Raw genomic sequence first — 17,937 nt, 5'->3', positions numbered from 1 at the left:
AAGGGACCACTCTCGGGGACTGGCTCAGTTCATCGCTTCCTTGGGCTGGTCGGTTTGCAGTGCCCTATGATGCCATCGACCATTGCATCATTCTCCCAACCCTGGCTCCAAGTCTGTCCTAGGCTACCAAAAGAACTCTTAATAAAAGAGGAAAAGCTCCTCCTCTGCATTATTTTGAAATGATTCTTCTTCCCAGTTCACTGCCAAGACAGAAATTATCTACCAGCTACCTGTTTGAAACATACCCTTTGTACTTTCTTCTATTTAAGGGAAGAACGTGAAGAAAAGAAAGAGCCTGGGGCACACCAGCCTGCCTTAGATCATAAAGGCCACTGAAGGTTGGTGGGTTTCAGATTCTGGGACACAATCCAGTGTCCCAGCACCACCGGCTGCAGCTGTGTTCATGCAGGCTGTGCCTCTCGTGCAGGAACGCCAGGCAGGGACTCCTTCCTCAAGCCTCATGGTCCTGGGTGAAAGGGCAGGAGAGAGGGGGAGGCCTGGCAGTCCAGAGGAAGAGCTGGCTTGTCCCAATGTGCCCACGATGTCCTGAATCCTCAAGGTGGCCGTGATGTTTCCACACCACAGTCATTAGAGTTCAGTGAAACGGATTCCTGGACCACCACTCTCCACGCACCAAGCACACAGGCCTGTGCTGTTTTTCTCAGGACTCAGCACTGCCCCCACACTAGGCTCAGCAGCGTGCTCTCACCAAGCCTTCGTAGCCATTGTGAGTCCACCTCTAAATTATTTTGCTCTAACATAAGAGTGTGTACAGTAGAAAAAAATGTTTGATTTGGAGTCAGCAACTTGAGCCTAAATCCTTCCTTGTTGCCAACTCTCCAGCGGCTTTGAACAAATTTCTTAACATGACTTTTAGATTCTTATCCTAGGACATGGCAATCAATTACAGATGGTAATTGAATTAGAGGGAGATAAAGTGAAAACCATGTTTTAAATTGTAAGCTTTACATAAATATAAGGTGGTGTTAATCCACCACCAAAAAGCACCCCTCGCCCCCCTACACCACCACCCAGCAAAACTGACTTTTCCTGGGAATAGTCATGGAATACAGGCATTAATAGGAATACCCTAAATATTGTGGAACCCCATTCAATATACACACGAGAAAAAACTACAGTAATTAGTGTTTCTATGGTGCATTATAATGTGTTTTATAGCACACATTATCTCTTTGATACTCACAATTATTCTGTGAGGTGGATATTATTATTGCCTTTTTGCAAATGTGGAAACTGAGCCATAGAGCAATAAAATAGCTTGTCCAAAGTCACTCAGCCAGTAAATGGTAGAACTGCAGCTCAGCCTGAGACTTCCAAATTCTCCTAGGCTCTTTCAACTCCACCACACTCTTTCAAAGTAGTGAGTAGTCTGTCTTTATACTATATACTTTATACTTGCTATACTTTATAGCAAGAATTTTCGAGAACATACAGGGCTCATTGACTCAGATGGTAAGAAGTAGGAAACTACTTTCTTTAAATTGAGTTTTAGGCTTCTGTTTCTGGAACAGTTTTGATCCTCCACACCCTGCAGCTGTCAAGATGAGGGAGTTTCTCGTTTTAACTTTAAATATGTATACTCCTACTTAAATAAAGAGAGGCTTCAGGAGCTAATATCTCAGGGACTACAAAAGAAAGCTGAGGGCTTGCTTTCTCTGCCAAAATCATTATACATTATTCAACTGTAGAACACTCATTTAGAGCAACAGTTTCACGACAAAAAATACTAATACCCCCAAATCCATCATTCCTTAAAACTGCTGCTTATGAAAACAAAAGTACCAAATATATTTGAATTTGGTAATCATGAAAGATGGGGGTGTGCGATACCTATTAGAGTTGTTGATTAGGTTTGAACCCAAGGGGTAGTACCTACAGATTGCTGATCCTGTCTCGAATTCACACAACAATCAATACAAAGACTGAATAATGCTAACAGTGAGATCTGTCTTGGATTGTGAAGGTTTCTGTTTGTGATTTTAGAACAATGCCTTGGCATGAGAGCAAAACACCACTCTTATATCCCTTGGGCTAAAGAATTTTCAGTAGCTGGTGCTTCTTATCTGACTTCCCACTATCAGCTTTTATGCCTCTAGATTACAACTTGTTCTCACCAGTGAAGCAATATTTGATCCGTGGCAAGAAACGTGCCTATAAGACAGTCCTGCTCATGATTGTTTTCCTCTACAGCCCAGCCAGGAGCAACGCAGTAGGGTGCAGAAGTAGCACTCGTCTCAAAGCAAGAAGGAACTTGCAAAAAACGGAAGGACAGAGATTGATATGCCTCTAAGGTAAAAACCAGTGAAAAGAAATCGAAGATCACATTCTCCATCTATCAAGCACTATGTCTCGCCCTGCACACAGAAGACCAGAATACCATAAAATCGTAAGTTCTTTTTATAAATATATTCTCAAAGAAGGTTTTCTTCTACTTCAAGGAAAATGTTTTCTTGAATGATTTCTGATTTATTTTAAATGGTGACACTTATACATAGACTTTTTTTTTTTTTCAGTGGAGCAAAGGTGTGTTTAGTAGAGTGGATCATAAAAGACACCTCTGGGAACAGTACAATGATCTCTAACACACTGTGACAAAATAATTGATACTTTATACATATTTTAGGGTTTTCTTTTGTGACTAATTAGCTCTATAAAGGGTCAAATTTATCTTTTGTGTCTGATAGAAAATATAAAAAGATGAAGCAATTCTTTGTATTTCTTACTTCAGAACTAGGAAATGAAATGTATGTGAAATATATATAAAATAGTGATTGTGTGTTAAATTAAGGGGAATAAATCAGCAAAAAAACCTCAGCATTAAAAGATTGCCTTTAGAAATATATTTCCTTGTCTCAAATGTAAGTATCTATTACTATAATTTGATATGTGCTATTAATCTTTCTGTATATTCCAAGCTCAGAGTTATTTTCAAAACTTAATTGTTTGCAGATTAGTTTTGGATAAATATTCTTTTATAATCCTCTCATTAGAAATTGCAGATGTGAAAATTTATCATTAAATTAAAGCTCTTTTAATTATTTCAGGAAACTGATGAGCATTGAATAAAATTAGGTAATTTCAGTTATGGGTACTTAGAGTTGTATGATTAACTGGCACATCCCAAATGGGAATGCTTGTAGATACCCCCTCTGGTATTCTGGGATCTTGACTTATTTTTATGTGAGGCTCTGAAATACTAAAAGATTTTGTAGAGTTGAGATATTGTACCTAAATCACTTCATTTATGTGTCAGTTAAAACACACTTTTATCCTAATATATCCAAAACCTCAAATAATTAATGGTGTTCTGTTTTTTATATGTGAAAATGACTTTTTATTGTTTTATGAACTATGTCAAATTTTATGTTGACATTTTCTGTGACCAGTAGTATGGATTTGAGACCTACTGGACATGTAGTTTAAGGAATCACCTTTTACTAGGATGCAGAATGGAAAATGGGCCTCATGGGTGTTGAACTTAAAATTCAGCTACGAGTCAACTGTAGTGACTACTCACCCATCAGAATAAGCGAGAAAGAGGAAGAAGAAAATGCCATGATTTCAGTTTGGTTATATTATAAATGGGCACAATGTTGAGGCTCTGGCATATGAGTAGGGTGTAATTTCATTTCCTGTTACCTCTTGGTCAAATTCTTCTATTTTTCTTGCTAGTGGCAACAACCACATTATTCTCTCTGTCTCTCCTTCACCTTTGCTTATTTTTATGCTGTGGTCTTAACCACATAGCATAATTTATCTTCCGTGGTGGCTCCTTATTTGTTGAGAAGATACTTCATGTATAATTTACAGACATTTCTTATAGTGTATGATCAAGTTTTTCAAGTTAAATAAGAACAGAATTAAAATTGAATACATTGTGACTCTTTAGTGATTTAACAATATTTATGTTAAAATCACTTGCTTTACATTTCTTCTTTTCTAGTAGAAATATTAATGTACTTATTATTTTCCTATACCTGATTCATATAGATTAGTCCTTGATGTAATGTCAATTAGTGTATATAATGTACATTCTACGCACACTTATGACATTTTGATTTATATTTTCAGTGTAAATTATATCCACATATGGACTTAATTTTTATAATTATTTAGATTCTATCCATTTAAAACTTATTTAGTTATTACAAACATTCTATCTGATTAAAGAAACATATTTGTTATGACATAAACCCACGTATATGGAAGTGGATTCTTGTGGTATTGGACAAATTTTGGAAGTATTTGGATCAAAATTATATAACATTTTGTTGAAAAAATTTTTTATTGGTTTGGTTAGCCATTTCTGAGGCTTGTGCCTTAAAAAAAAAAATCTTATCAGGTCTTATCTTACCCTCCATGTTAGGCTACCCAAGACACCTGAGTCTAGAGGTATAGACACCTCTTCTAACTGGAATCCACATTTACCTTTTCATGTAAACACAAGATTATGCTATGCACAGAATAAGATTATTTTAAACAGTGGATCCCTTCCCTCCCTCCCTCTCCCACCTACCTATTTCAAATAGGCCTTCTTTTGTGCATCTCAGAGATAATTGCTATGTCAGAGTGAAGCCTGCAGTCTCAGGTTCCACCCTGGCTCTGCCAGTTGATGGCTAGTTGGACAAGTCACTCATTCCTCCTGAGGCCTCATTCCCTCCTCTGTGGGACTGACAGCATTGGAATAAATTATCCCTAATATCTCCGGCCCTTACTTAGATAGTATTCAATAGCAGAAGCAAAATAGAGAGACTTTGTCAAGTGGATTGGTCGAGCTTTGTGTGTTCTGTTTCCCATTATTTTCAACCTCTCAATGCTAAACCAAACATAAATTATTCTTAGTCGTAGTTTTCATATTTAGTTCACTCTGAAAATAGGCCATATTTTGGAGATCTATAAGGAAAGTACAAATTCTCCTTTTTTCACTAACTATAAAGAAAACAACACCTCACAAATTTGCTGCTACAGCTGGGTTTTCATCCTGCTGGCCTCCTTGGCAGATGTGGAACCCATTAGGGATTGTGCAGACTCATGAGAAGTCTCAACCAATTATTTCTTCCAACTGAAAACATGGTCAGCCAATACCAAAGGCCATTCTAGAACAACAGAAATTTATGTTGGCAATTATTCCTTTTTTAAAAACTTGCTCTGTGAAAATACCTTGCAAGCTATATAATATAGCAAATGCATACAAAGATTTCTCCTGTTAAGAAATTTATTTCATTTCACAGTGTTTTTTCTCATCAGCAATGGATCCAAATATGGGTACAACTTTTTCTCAAAAGTCAAAATTATTGCAATAATTAGGAGGGTGGAAAAAATATGAAGATGATCTCCAAGACTTCTTCTAATTGGAAAATTTGTTTAAAAAAATAGAGTAGCATATTGTCCATAGCTTTACCTGTAAAGTAAAACCAACCCTTTTTTCTCTAGAACAAAGATCTCTTTGTCCTCACCTATGGAGCACTGGTTGCCCAACTGTGCAAAGATTATGAAAAAGACGAAGATGTGAATAAATATCTAGATAAAATGTAAGTAGAAGTCTTTTATTCTCATGGAATGTATATTGTTTCCTCACATCCTCTGAATTTTGTCTGCTTCTAATGACTTTGCTTGCTCCACTTCATGAGCTCTTCTATTATTTCAATGAACCACATTTTAAAGCTGAACATAATTTCTGACAAATGCCATTTGGGTTGTCATAAAGTATAAAGTAAGAGAAAGGAAACTTTTTTTTTCTATGAAAACCAAGCATGGAATATATTCTTTTTAGGGAGAAATCATTTCTTTGCTAGTCAATTATAAGCAAAAGTATGGTAAAACAGACTGTTCTTTCAACAATGTGATGGATCATCAAACTGATTCTTTTCAGAAGTCTTTTGTTCTAATATAACCCCTTCTAATACAAATATGTGCTTATATAATACAGATTATCTGTGTAAGGATATGCAAAAAGAATGCTAATGGCAGTTGCCTGAGAGAACTTGGAGACAGGATTATACATAGAAGAGAGATTCACTTTTTCCTATGTAGTGTTTTTATTGTTTGAACACTTTTACCATTGCTATGCTTTACTTAAAAATATATTAAAGGGAGAAATGCACTCCTTCCTTTTAAAGTCCATTCTCCTTGTATACTTCTGCATAAATTCAGCCTTTAATTTTCTCAGAGTAATTATATGATCATCAGATTATTGCTCAATAATAAAATATCTGTCAACATTTTTTAAACCTCTTAATTATGGATCCTGAAAAGGACTCTAACAGGGCAATGACTAGAGAGCCTGTATTAATAGAAGATTTAGTTAGAAAGGTTGAAGGTGAGATTTAGCCTAGTTGAGGCTCTACCCTATGAAACATTCCCTTTACACACTGTGGTGACTTTATCTTGGTGGGCCTTCTATTGCTCCGTTCAAATCATTTCACTTGTCTATGTACATGTGGTTGTGAAGTTAATAGACAAATTTTGTGCCAGTTGTTTAGCAAAAGCAGTCTTATTCCTTTTTATTTCCAACATTAAGGTCATATTTGCTCAACTAGATTGAAAGTTCTTAGGTCTGTCTTGCCACAAGTGTCTGCTCAGCCATCTCAGCCGCATTATGACATCTCAATAAGATGTTCTCAACATTGTGCTTCAGGTACTACTGAATCCATTTGTAGTAGGGTGGAGCTAGCCCGTCATACAAATACTTTCCCCCAAGTCCCATAGATTCAGTTTCCCTAGAATGAAAAATGAATTTTTGGATGTTGCTTTTTTTTCCTTTTCGTTAAACTTCAAAGTTCTAACTGCAGAAAACTACACAGGCAATAAAAATAGATTTTTCTTTTCCCTTCTTCCTCTCCTTCTGGTGCTCATCCTGGACATGCCTGTCTTCTTACCATGATAACTATGCTAAGAGAAGAATGAGCAGCCATGTACCACATCTATAGCAGACAAGTTAGCTAGATGCTCATTCTGTTTCCATCAACAGCCACTGATGAGAAAGTTCTTTGCCAGTAAGAGATATTAGGCTACAAACACCAACCTCCTCTAACTTTACATTGTCAAATTTGGGCCAACCTTTCCTTTTCAGGCTTCTCTGCTCATAGGAAACTAGTTAATATTTCCCGGACAATTGCTCTCTGCCAATAGCCATTGGACTTGTCAGATTTGCTTTGTTATCCATGCAAATGCTAAATAGAGGACTCCATCCCTAAACATTGATAGAGTTCATTATTCAAATATTATTTACAGACCACACCCTTTCCTTCATCACAGGGGATATGGCATTGGAACACGGCTGGTGGAAGACTTTTTGGCTCGATCTTGTGTAAGAAGATGCCATAGTTATTCAGAAATTATAGACATAATTGCCCAGGTAAATGCATTTTTAGCTCTTTCAATATGTTTTGAAAATCTTTGACTTTCCTCAGTCTTGTGGTTTTCTGCTCTGATTGGATAGGCTCTATCTGTATTCACTATTAGGTGCTAAGAGATTCTGATTGAAACCATTTTATTTCAGCCCAGGAATAAAGCTATTGTGAACAGAGGAAAATGCTTTTAGGCATTTAAACATCTATAGATTTTTCTGGCCACACTAGGAAAAATATTTTGAGAAGGTAAATAGAAAAGGAGTGTAATAGGGCAACCTGGTAACATGCACACCCCAAACTGGTTTCTTTGTAATCACTTCAGCACACAGAGGAGGTGGTCTTTGGCTGCCTCAGAGAATGCAGTTGTAGCCATTTTATTCCCAGAACAATATTTTCCCAATTGAAAAATAAAGCTTCCTATAAAAGTATGTGCTCTAAGAACTTTCACAGCCCTGTTATATGAGAGACAACTTGGAATCACCTGAGAGTAGCTCAAATATCTTAGATAGAAGATGAGATCAGGAAATGCATCATTAGCCAAAATCCTTTTAATCTGCCAGCCTACAATTATTAAACTAGTGTTGTTGTTCATTTGTGGGAGACCTGGACAGTGTATATGGGTATCGGACACTTTAAGGTTCAGGTATACTGCCTCCAGGTTCCCACAACAGACCTATTAAGTTGGTCTCATTCTTCTCTTCTCTCCGGATCCTTAATATCATGATATATTGCCATCCTGACTTTTCATGTGAGTGAAAATAATAGTTCTACATGGTGCAATAATAGTTCTACATAGTGCTTTGTGACTCCAAATGCAGTTTTATGTATTTTTTGTTTTTTACCCTTACAGTATCCTTATGAAGTAAGCAGAGTAGGAGTTGTTCCCATTTTCCAGACAAGAAAACTGAGTCCCAGAAAGAATATGATAAAAATTGAATACTAGTATATACAAAAATTTATGCATTCAAAACATAATCCAAATGAAAGATTTTCCCCATTCTTGTAATGATTACTTTCATTATTTCATTTCATTTCTTATTATTTCATTATTTCATGAATAATGTGGATAAAATTGAAATCCAAGTTTTCCATTCTCTACACACACACAACAAATTTTGGTGAAGATGTGGAGAGATTGGAACCCTTGCACACTGTTGGTAGGAATTCAAAATGGTACAGCTACTATGGAAAACAGTTTGAAAGTTTATCAAAAAAAATTAAAAATAGAATTACCATAAGACCTACCAATCCCACTTCTGGGTATTTATCCAAAAAAAAATTGAAATCAGGATCTTGAAGTGATATGAGCACCTTATATTCATCACAGCACTATTCACAATAGCCAACATGTGGAAACAACCTAAAACACAATTGACAGATGAATAAAGAAAATGTAGTATATACATATAAATGTGGTATATACATATAATGGCATACTATTCAGTCTTTAAAAAAAAGAAACATTCTGCAATGTGAGACAACATGGTTGAACCCAGACACAGAAAGACAAATACTGCATGATTTCACCTAGATGAGAAATCTAAATCTAAAATATTCAAATTCATAGACTCAAAGAGGGTTTCCAGGGGCTGTAAGGAAGAGGAAATAGGAAGTTATCAGCCAATGGGCATAAAGCTTTAGTCAAGCAAGATGAATGAGCTTTAGGGGCTGTGGTACAACATTATCGGTGGTCAACAATAATGTATTGTACACTTACAATTATGTTACAAGGGTAGATCTCATGTTAAGGTTCTGATCCCATTTTTAAAAAATCTTAAACGGAAGAGATCTGTTTGATATAAAACTAAGAACATGTAGAACATCACTTTCCAAATATCTCTCCTCTAAACTTTTTATGTCTTCTTGATTTTTCTGATGTCACGGAAGTTCTTGTCTGCTCCTCCTGTCCTCAAAACACTGGGAACAAATCCACTTCCACTCCTTTGCAAGATTCCTTCTTGCAATGAAGAGAATATTTCATCACCCTTACCCTTCTCTTGTGCATTGGGTTGTCTCCTGGCCTTTGCACTTTCCTTCAAAGGTCCAGTTCCCTCCCTCTTAATCATTTTCACTACTCCAGCAAATGTTCTTTTACAAAATGTTACCCAATCCAGAAGCATTTTAACACAGAGGAAGGGCGGACCTTAGTTACATACTCACCCACTAATGTTTTGCTTGTGTGTGACAGCTTTCATTAAAAATCCGGCCTTCAGCAGCATTATTTCATTGATCCTTGTAAAGGCTCCTGAGAGGAGGCAGGTGTCAAGTGTTAGAATCAGTTTTAGAGAGGAGGGGGGGAGCAGAGGAAATTCACCATAGTCACATGCTGCCCATGGAGCATAGCAGGGTCAGGAATAAAACCTAAACCTTGTAACTTTTTTTGGCTGCCCCCTCAGACTTTGCCCTTATACAGAACACCATCGTGGTCCTTGCATCCTCACCGTTTTTTTTTTTTTTTTTTGACAAAGCTTTAGACCTCAGGTTGCGCCATCTAGTGGTCTGAAGAGAAATCCCATGACAGAGGTCAAATCACAAAAAAGTCTGTAATCAGGCCTTATATTTCATATAAAAAAGAGATGACAGGCTAATTCTAAAGTCATATCCCTGCAACATTAAAATGTATCCATTTTTAAAGTGTGATTTAATCACAAGTCTACTTTTTGTGGTGATTGCCTTAAAGTACTTTAAATTCTAAATGTAAATGTTTTTTTTCTAAATGTAAAATTAAATACAAAGATTGTCAGTAGCATTATAACGTGATGTTGAAAAACTATTAGTAATGCAGCGCCTTTCTTAAGAAAAGCTCAAAGTAATTACCACCTATTATTTTTTTCCCTTCCAAGAGTCTTGTGAAGTAAAAACGATAGCCACCGTTAGCCTCATTCTACTGATGATGTGATTGGGACTTGGGATGATGTCATCACAGTTACATAGTCAGAAAACCCAGCTGAAAATTTAATTTTTCTGGTCTTATTCCAGTGCATTTCCCCAAAATTAATTGTTTCTTTTAAACGTACATTTGAAGATTTTCTCCTGTTATGACCACTTTTCTGAGAAAATTGAAAATGTGGAATTCACAGTAGAGTCACTGTGGCTGCTTTTAGTTGTAGTACTGAAACACTGGAGCGTTCAAATGTAATTTAAGAGGCATAAATCTGGGATCCCTGGGTGGCGCAGCGGTTTGGCGCCTGCCTTTGGCCCAGGGCGTGATCCTGGAGACCCGGGATCGAGTCCCACATCGGGCTCCCGGTGCATGGAGCCTGCTTCTCCCTCTGCCTGTGTCTCTGCCTCTCTCTCTCTCTCTCTCTGTGACTATCATAAATAAATAAAATTAAAAAAAAAGAGGCATAAATCTTTCAGTTTATTATAAAAGCATGAATAAATAAATAAAAGATGAGAGAGACAGAGAGAGAGAGGCAGAGACACAAGCAGAGAGAGAAGCAGGCTCTATGCACAGAGCCCGATGTGGGATCCGATCTCAGGACTCCAGGATCACGCCCTGGGCCAAAGGCAGACACTCAACCACTGAGGCACCCAGGCATCCCAAATAAAATCTTAAAAAAAAAGAGAAAAGAACTGGTACCTCACTTTGGTCTAAGGTCTAAAACACACTTCCTTAGTTACATAAAAATATATTTCATTGTTTCCAAACACATCCACGACAAATGCTTTATTATTAAGATAAGCTAGAGATAACTTAATCTTTTGAAGTCAAAATGATTGTAAAGTTTAGACTTGATAAAAGATTATAACACTGCCTTTTAAAGTTAATTTAAACACAAGAATCTCTGACCCTCATCAGATGCAAAGTGATAATCTAACCAAATCTAATGTAGTGGAGATTAAGAGTCCACATCCTACTTAGCCACATTCCCAATGTGTGACCCTGAGCAAGTCACGCAGCCTGTCTGAACCTCAGCTTCCCAATCTGTAGGTAGGACCTGTAGTTTCAGCTGTAGTTTTTCCAATTTTCAGGCTTTGCTTTCCATAGGCAAAATCTGGACATGGAACTATAATCATAAAGAGCTGAGTGTGATGGGTGTAGTTCCTTAGGCCTCCCTTGGAGCATCCATAATGTCTCGTTACTGGTGGTGTTTACAACTGCTCGCCTTAGCACAAATTCTGCTCATCAAAGCTGGGAAAGCTTTCCACTGTTGTTAGATCAATGTCATCATGATGTCATTATAAGGGATAGAAGGAATGTATAATTTTTCAGTATAAATATCACACCAGGAGTGTTGTTACAGAAAGATTAAATTTGTAGAAAAAATATATGATATATAAAAAATATAAAAAGACTTATAAGACTTGAAATTCTGTTCTTTAGGTTAAAAAACTGCCCTTAATATATTATCCCTGGAAATTCTGAAAGCAAAAATGAGATCTTTTCCTTTTAATAGTATAAATTGAAATTTTACCTTAACTAAATAATAGGAGTAATGATTTTTTTTTCTTTGGTGAGTGATGTAAAATCAATGAATAATTGAAAGGAAGTATTCATTGGGGGCAATATAAGTAAGGATGCCTAAAGCAGGGAGGAAACCTAATGGTGAATGTCAGAAGCAGGAACTTGAGGGCAAAAGATTTAGGAATATAATCCAGAGAGGAACTTGAATGGCAGAGGTTTTTTTTTTTTTTTTAACTGGATGATCATTTTTAACTCAATAAATTGGTCCATTTAAGATTAGAGTTGAGACTACACAGAAAGATTCCAGTAAATCATACCGGTCTTATTTCTCTTACCTTGCTTCTGATATGAATGCACAAAACTACCATGGATGAACAGATACAAGTAATTCAAATATTTTCAAGCATAAAGCTCCTGAGTCATTTCAGGATGGTGGCATCTGCAATAGCCATAGAATTGCAATCTCCAATACCAATTTGTGATCAGAAGCACAAATTTTATGCTTCTACAAGGACATCCAAATCTGACTTTATTAGACATTTTCAGAGGGGTGTGTCATGGCTTGCTTGGAAGGTGGGTCAGTGAGGCCCCATCAAGAGACAGAAACCATACAATCATTTCAATCAAGAAGAATTAATATAAAGCATTATTAACTATTTATATGGAATTATCTTCTAAGAAAGGGAAAAAATGCTGAAGAATACCCTAGTGCTGAGAGAAACTACCCAATCCAGAACCACATTTTGAAGAGGGATCATCTTCCCAAGGCTGGGTTTCAAATGTCTTTGGAGGCATGTGATTACAGCTCATGGATGCTGGAAGAGGCCTTTGGGTTGTCAGGTTGAGATATGTGGGTAGGCAATTATGGATCAAAACTGGTAAACAGAACACCCCCACCGAGGTCTAAGTGTGCTGAAGCTGGCAGTGAGGAACCCATGGGAAGGGAGCGGGAGCTCAGAAGGGAGAGCCATTGGGGGTCCCATGTACCACCAGTCACCATTTCCAGCAGACAAGGTACCCCAGAGCCAGGAAGAGATGTCCGTCCTCCTGTCTGTCTACTTGGCAAAGGAGAAATATTTGCAACATCTACCTTCAGCATCACAAGCAATGCAACGAAGCCGAGAGGCATCATCTGACAACTGGCACAGAAGGCATGAGTCAGTGTGATTGTCACATACATTTATACATTTCTGTGGCTTTTAATTTTATTTATTTATTTTAACATCGAGTGGGCTCGCGTTTGGCCCTATCCAAACTGCTGGCTCACACAGGAACTACTCTCACCTCTCAGGGTAACTCAGGCTGGCTGGGGGGAAGAGAGATGTGATAAAGGAAGCTGCATTCTTCTCTTAGCAGGGTGGTGTCAACTTCTTGCAAATGAAGATGCAAAACAGGCTGAAGAGCACCATTTTCAGTATGCAAACTTCTGAAATAAAAACTTTCTGTTAAACGCTGACATTTATTAAATACAGCTACTGCCTCTTAATGAATTTCTCTATGACCAAATCTGTTCTTTCTCCCATGACTATTAAATCAACTCTCTCTATTTCATTACTGTTCAAAGTGCCATTAAGTGACCTTACTGGCCAAAAACCCCAAACACGACTGGTGCGCTCTTCCCAAGAAGTCCAAAGAAGTGAGGTGCGTGGTGTAATGGTAGATTGGTGCTTAAGCCGCCACTTAGTGAAAGGTAAGTCTGGGACTCAGACTTACCATCTGTGTTAGGGTCTCATGAGCTTTAAATGGACCAGGTCCATTTTCTGAAATGTGCCAAAGGGTGAAACTTAAATTTTCTTTGTAGGAGGCAGGAGCTGCAGTCACAGTGAGTAAGCAAAAATGACAGAGCGACTTCAGGAACGTAAGGGAACCCACGATTACCCTTACTGAGAACATTTTTTATTGGGAAAAAAGAGCAACATGAGTCTGCATTTTAGCTTAATATCTCAGTCTGTGAAATGTAATTTTACTGGGTTTTGTGCCCGCTGATCTCCCAAGAATTTCCTGTTGACCGGCTTTTTTGGCGTATATTTCTGTCCTCCATCTAACTACCGCCAAAGCATTGTGCAAAGAATGGAAATTAATACAGGGTTTTCTTGAGTTGCTTTGAGTTGATGCTGCAGTGAGATTATCTTTCATTTCTGGGAAATCTCATTGCCCCATCCCATCTGGTAAGCTTTTCAAAGGGAGGGATAATTTCAGACATTCTTGGGGTTTGGCCCGCAGTGTCATGGCAAAGCAGTACATGGTAGATGTTCGTTAGAAACTGTCGAAGTGAATTTGGAAAATATTTGCAGATCTTTTCATTCAAGGGCACACTGTTGCTCCTCCTCTTCTGTCCAGGAGAGGGCAGTGGTCCACACTCATCTCCAAATTAAAGCCTCCCCCTCCCTCCCTGGCTCCCACCAGCTGTAAAAGCTCTTTTATTTCCAGCGATATTTACTGCATTGAAAATCCAGTGCTCCAAAAGTGTGGTGGCTCACGACGGCCGATCTGCAATAACACGATTTGAACTGCAATGGGATCCTGGACAGGAAAAGGGCTGATTCTTGTTAAATAATGGACAGTGAACTCAACTTGGTAATTTTATGGAAACATTTCGGGGCTTTTTTGCCACTATTTATGAGTGTAGCATGTTTCAGGAGAAGAGAGATATTCGGTCTTGCTACATTGAGGTCAACTGTGATCACAAAGTGCAAGGAGGATCCCTGAGTGGCTCAGCGGTTGAGCACCTCCCTTCCGCCCAGGGTGTGATCCTGGAGTCCCAGGATGGAGTCCCACATGGGGCTCCCTGCATGGAGCCTGCTTCTCCCTCTGCCTGTGTCTCTGCCCCCCTCTCTCTGTCTCTCTTTGCATCTCTCATGAATAAATAAATAAAATATATAAATAAAATCTTTGAAAATAAATAGGTAATCAAATCATTAGATACTAAATTTCACTTAACTGACTCAACAGGCATCTATCACTTCCAGTTTATTCTAAGAGCAGATAGAAAATACAGTTATACCTTTCTCTAGTCTAAGAGCTAAAAAAGCATCTCCTTAGTTGTACAAAAGTGTTTTTCATACTTTCCAAACCTGTTTGTGGTTAAGATTTCATTATTAAGAGAAGCTAATTAAAGATAAAATTGATCATTTAAATAAATCATTTCCATTAATTATGGAAAATATTTGAAATGTATCCTGAACTTCATCATGGAGCCGAATTGTGTTGGATAGATTCCTTTATGCCACTGGTTGGTGGGTTATGTTGGGTCATAGTGGTTGATTGTAAGGATGTTCTGGGACACAACAGATAGGCCTCATGGCAGAGCAGAAATCAGGAAATCCCCCATCTACCGTGTCATGTAGGCGTCTGTGGCTCCTTGCTTCAGTCCTTGTCATTTTGGTGACTCAACTATTCTCTGCCTCTTTTGCTCTTGCAGTTACCTTCTGACATCTTTCTATTCTTTATTTTCTCCACCCGTGTCAGACTCTCTGCCTCAGGACATTTGCTTACTCTCCTTTACTCCCTTCTCTCTGGGTGTCTTTTGTTTTCTGTGACTCTCTGTGTCTTATAATCAAAGTTCCAGAAAAAGCCCCTAATCTGTGGGGTAGATCACTTGCCCTCTGTGGGTAGAGCTTCCATCCACGCATCTTCCAGCCTGTATCAAACTGTGGGCAGACTGCCCCAGCTCTCAGATGCCCTTCTAGTCCATTACCTATGGCCAGAATGGAAGTAGAATGAGTCACAGAGCCTGGCCATCATAGGGAGCCCCCCCAGGAAGGGGATTTGGGTATGAAAACATCCTGAAATTTCTCAAAATGGAGCAAAGCAATTGGTAAAGACCTTGCTCTTCCTGTCTGGAGATTAGCAACATTTATTTATGAGTCTTCTTTACCTGTGAACCCTCTGCTCATATTTGTCTTACTAATGTTGGAATTTTCCATTGTTCCAGAGGCTAGAATTCCCATATAGAAGAGTGTGGCAGGCTCCATGTAGCATGTGAAGTATAAGGTTTTGAAATAGAATTGTCCTTGTTATATGTTTTGCAGGTAATAATCAAGTAAGAAAACTTAAAATACTTCCTCTGGGAAGCAATTTAAGCCAAATCACATTATTTGTTGTAAATAAATATTTTATTTCATTTATTTATTTTTAAAGACTTTATTTATTTATTCATGTGAGACACAGAGAGAAAGAGGCAGAGACACAGGCAGAGGCAGAAGCAGGCTCCATGCAGGGAGCCCTATGTGGGACTCAATCCCCGGTCTCCAGGATCACACCCTGGGCTGAAGGCGGCACTAAACTGCTGAGCCACCGGGGCTGCCCGTAAATAAATATTTTAGACCATTAGCCAAGAGTGGGGCAGACATTTCTTAGAACAGTAAACTTAGAGGGCTGCTTCATCCAAGGGAGATAGCCAGATTTCTTCTGAGAAAAATGATGCTGTGCTGCAACAGACAGTATTAGGTTTTCTTTTGAATTTCTTATAAAGGAACCAATCATAGAAGTTTGTTCTGATCCTCTAATCCCATGGGCTTTTTGCTTTTGTTTCTTTTTCTAAATCTTTTTCAGTCCTTTCTCTTGGCATTCTGTTTTTTTTTTTTTCTTTAGAGAACATTACCAGAGATGACCTGATTTTTTTATGTGAATAGGAAAACTGCCCAAGTGAAATGAACTTGAACCAGGCCATTCAAGACAGAGACATCAGAGTATCTTAGGTGTCTTCTTTCTCTTAAAAACATAGCAAAACAAAACAGGTTTTGTTCCTTATGCTTCTGTATTTTACTTTCCTTCCTTTAAAATTTTTAAAAAGATTTATTTATTAGTTATTTTAGAGAGAGAGAGAGAGAGAGTATGCATGTGGGGGGGCAGAGGGAGAGAGAAAATCTCAAGCAGACTCCCCACTTAGCCTGGAGCCCTCTGTGGGGCTTGGTCTCACGACCCTGATGGGATCATGACCTGAGCCAAAATCAGGATTCAGATGCTTAAGCAGTTGAGCTACCCAGGTGCTCCTCCTTCCTTTTTCTTCTGATTATATTTGGCTTCTTTCATTTTCTTTTTTAAATTTTTATTTTTTTTAACATTGTATTTATTTATTTGTCAGAGGGAGAAAGAGAAAGAGAGAGAGGGCACAAGAAGGTGATGACCGGAGACAGGGAGTGGGAAAGCTGACCAGAGAGCCCAATCCCAGGACCTTGGGATCATGACCTGATGGGAAAGCAGACGTTTAACCAACTGAGCTACCCAGGTGCCCCGGCTTCCTTCATTTTCTAAGCATTGTACATGTTTAAAAGGAATACTTTTCCTAAAAGGCATCATATTTCACAATTCTGGGTGTAAACCTAAGTGTACTGCTCCCAGTACAATGCACAACATTCGAATTGTGTCAACATCCTAGTTCTGTGCACACAATCAGGAGACTTTTTTCTGTCCTTTGAATGTTTTTTAACCAGGGAAAAAATTTAAATATCAATTTTAAAGTTGCCTCTGTTCCCACCCACCCCCACTTCCCCTGTCTTCCCCGCATCCTCGCACCCACACATACACTCTCCTTCTTATACACAACATACTAAAGGGATAGACTGAATGGCATAGGATAGAGGGAAACCTGGAGCCCTTTTATTACTGGGCAACCTCTGCCCTTTGTTAAAATCTCCCATTGATGGTTGAGGTCTGGTCTTTGCTGATGATCCTCTCAAAAGGTGACTCATCTCATCACGGCTGGGAGCACCTCACTGCCCCTGCTCTGCTGTCAACATGACCAGATGATATGCCCTGATCCAGCCTCCTTGCTTCCAGGATACAGAGAGGAGGCTCTGGGCTCCCCACACAGATACTAATGGAGGGAAACTTCCCCTCAGATCAGATCTGCTCCACCTTGGGCAGCTCAGTGCTGTACTCAAGATAATCTCTAGGCAATCTGGATAATTCAAGGTGAAGATTGGGGAGAGGGTGCAGGGTGGCTACCACTTACTTCACCTACATCAGACAGCCAACAGTCATGACTGTCAATTCAAAGATTCCCCCTTCCCCGCCACCATCCTAAAATACGTTGGTGTCTTGCCATTGTTTGATACTAGAATACTCTGTAAATAGATGTTTGAGAATGTGGCCATTATTGTATGTGCCTCCCACCCCCACCCAGAAGATTGAAGTCAGAAACTGAGGTATTAG

At 38.5% G+C, this 17,937-nt stretch overlaps 2 protein-coding genes across 11 annotated transcripts in view; one reads left to right on the top strand and one right to left on the bottom strand.

The window, feature by feature from the left end:
* The window catches only part of TRAPPC3L (trafficking protein particle complex subunit 3L), a 64,543-nt gene that overhangs the window by 26,051 nt on the left and 20,555 nt on the right, over positions 1–17,937 (top strand). For 5 of the 7 annotated variants that reach the window (XM_077900598.1, XM_077900590.1, XM_077900592.1 and 2 more), the window contains 3 exons: positions 2,212–2,407; positions 5,455–5,552; positions 7,279–7,378. In XM_077900598.1, the coding sequence (XP_077756724.1) occupies positions 2,366–2,407; positions 5,455–5,552; positions 7,279–7,378 (240 nt within the window). In that variant the 5' untranslated portion in view covers positions 2,212–2,365. Of the gene's footprint in view, positions 1–269; positions 842–2,211; positions 2,408–5,454; positions 5,553–7,278; positions 7,379–17,937 lie in introns of those variants that run through there. The other 2 variants (XM_077900614.1, XR_013381483.1) reach the window with 2 other exon arrangements.
* The window catches only part of CALHM4 (calcium homeostasis modulator family member 4), a 54,456-nt gene that overhangs the window by 17,133 nt on the left and 19,386 nt on the right, over positions 1–17,937 (bottom strand). For 2 of the 4 annotated variants that reach the window (XM_077900480.1, XM_077900489.1), the window contains exons 2-5: positions 13,066–13,207; positions 9,534–9,618; positions 8,619–8,733; positions 4,969–5,117 (exon numbers count right to left, since the gene is read on the bottom strand). Coding sequence is in view for 1 of the 4 variants with exons in the window: in XM_077900470.1 (XP_077756596.1) it covers positions 8,619–8,722 (104 nt within the window). In the remaining 3 variants the exon portion in view is untranslated. Of the gene's footprint in view, positions 1–4,968; positions 5,118–8,618; positions 8,735–9,533; positions 9,619–13,065; positions 13,208–17,937 lie in introns of those variants that run through there. The other 2 variants (XM_077900470.1, XM_077900504.1) reach the window with 2 other exon arrangements.

The sequence above is a fragment of the Canis aureus genome, chromosome 1 (genome assembly GCF_053574225.1).
Source record: "Canis aureus isolate CA01 chromosome 1, VMU_Caureus_v.1.0, whole genome shotgun sequence".
NCBI lineage: Eukaryota > Metazoa > Chordata > Mammalia > Carnivora > Canidae > Canis > Canis aureus.
Note: the sequence above shows the minus strand (reverse complement) of the source record. Positions and strands in the feature narration are given on the sequence as shown.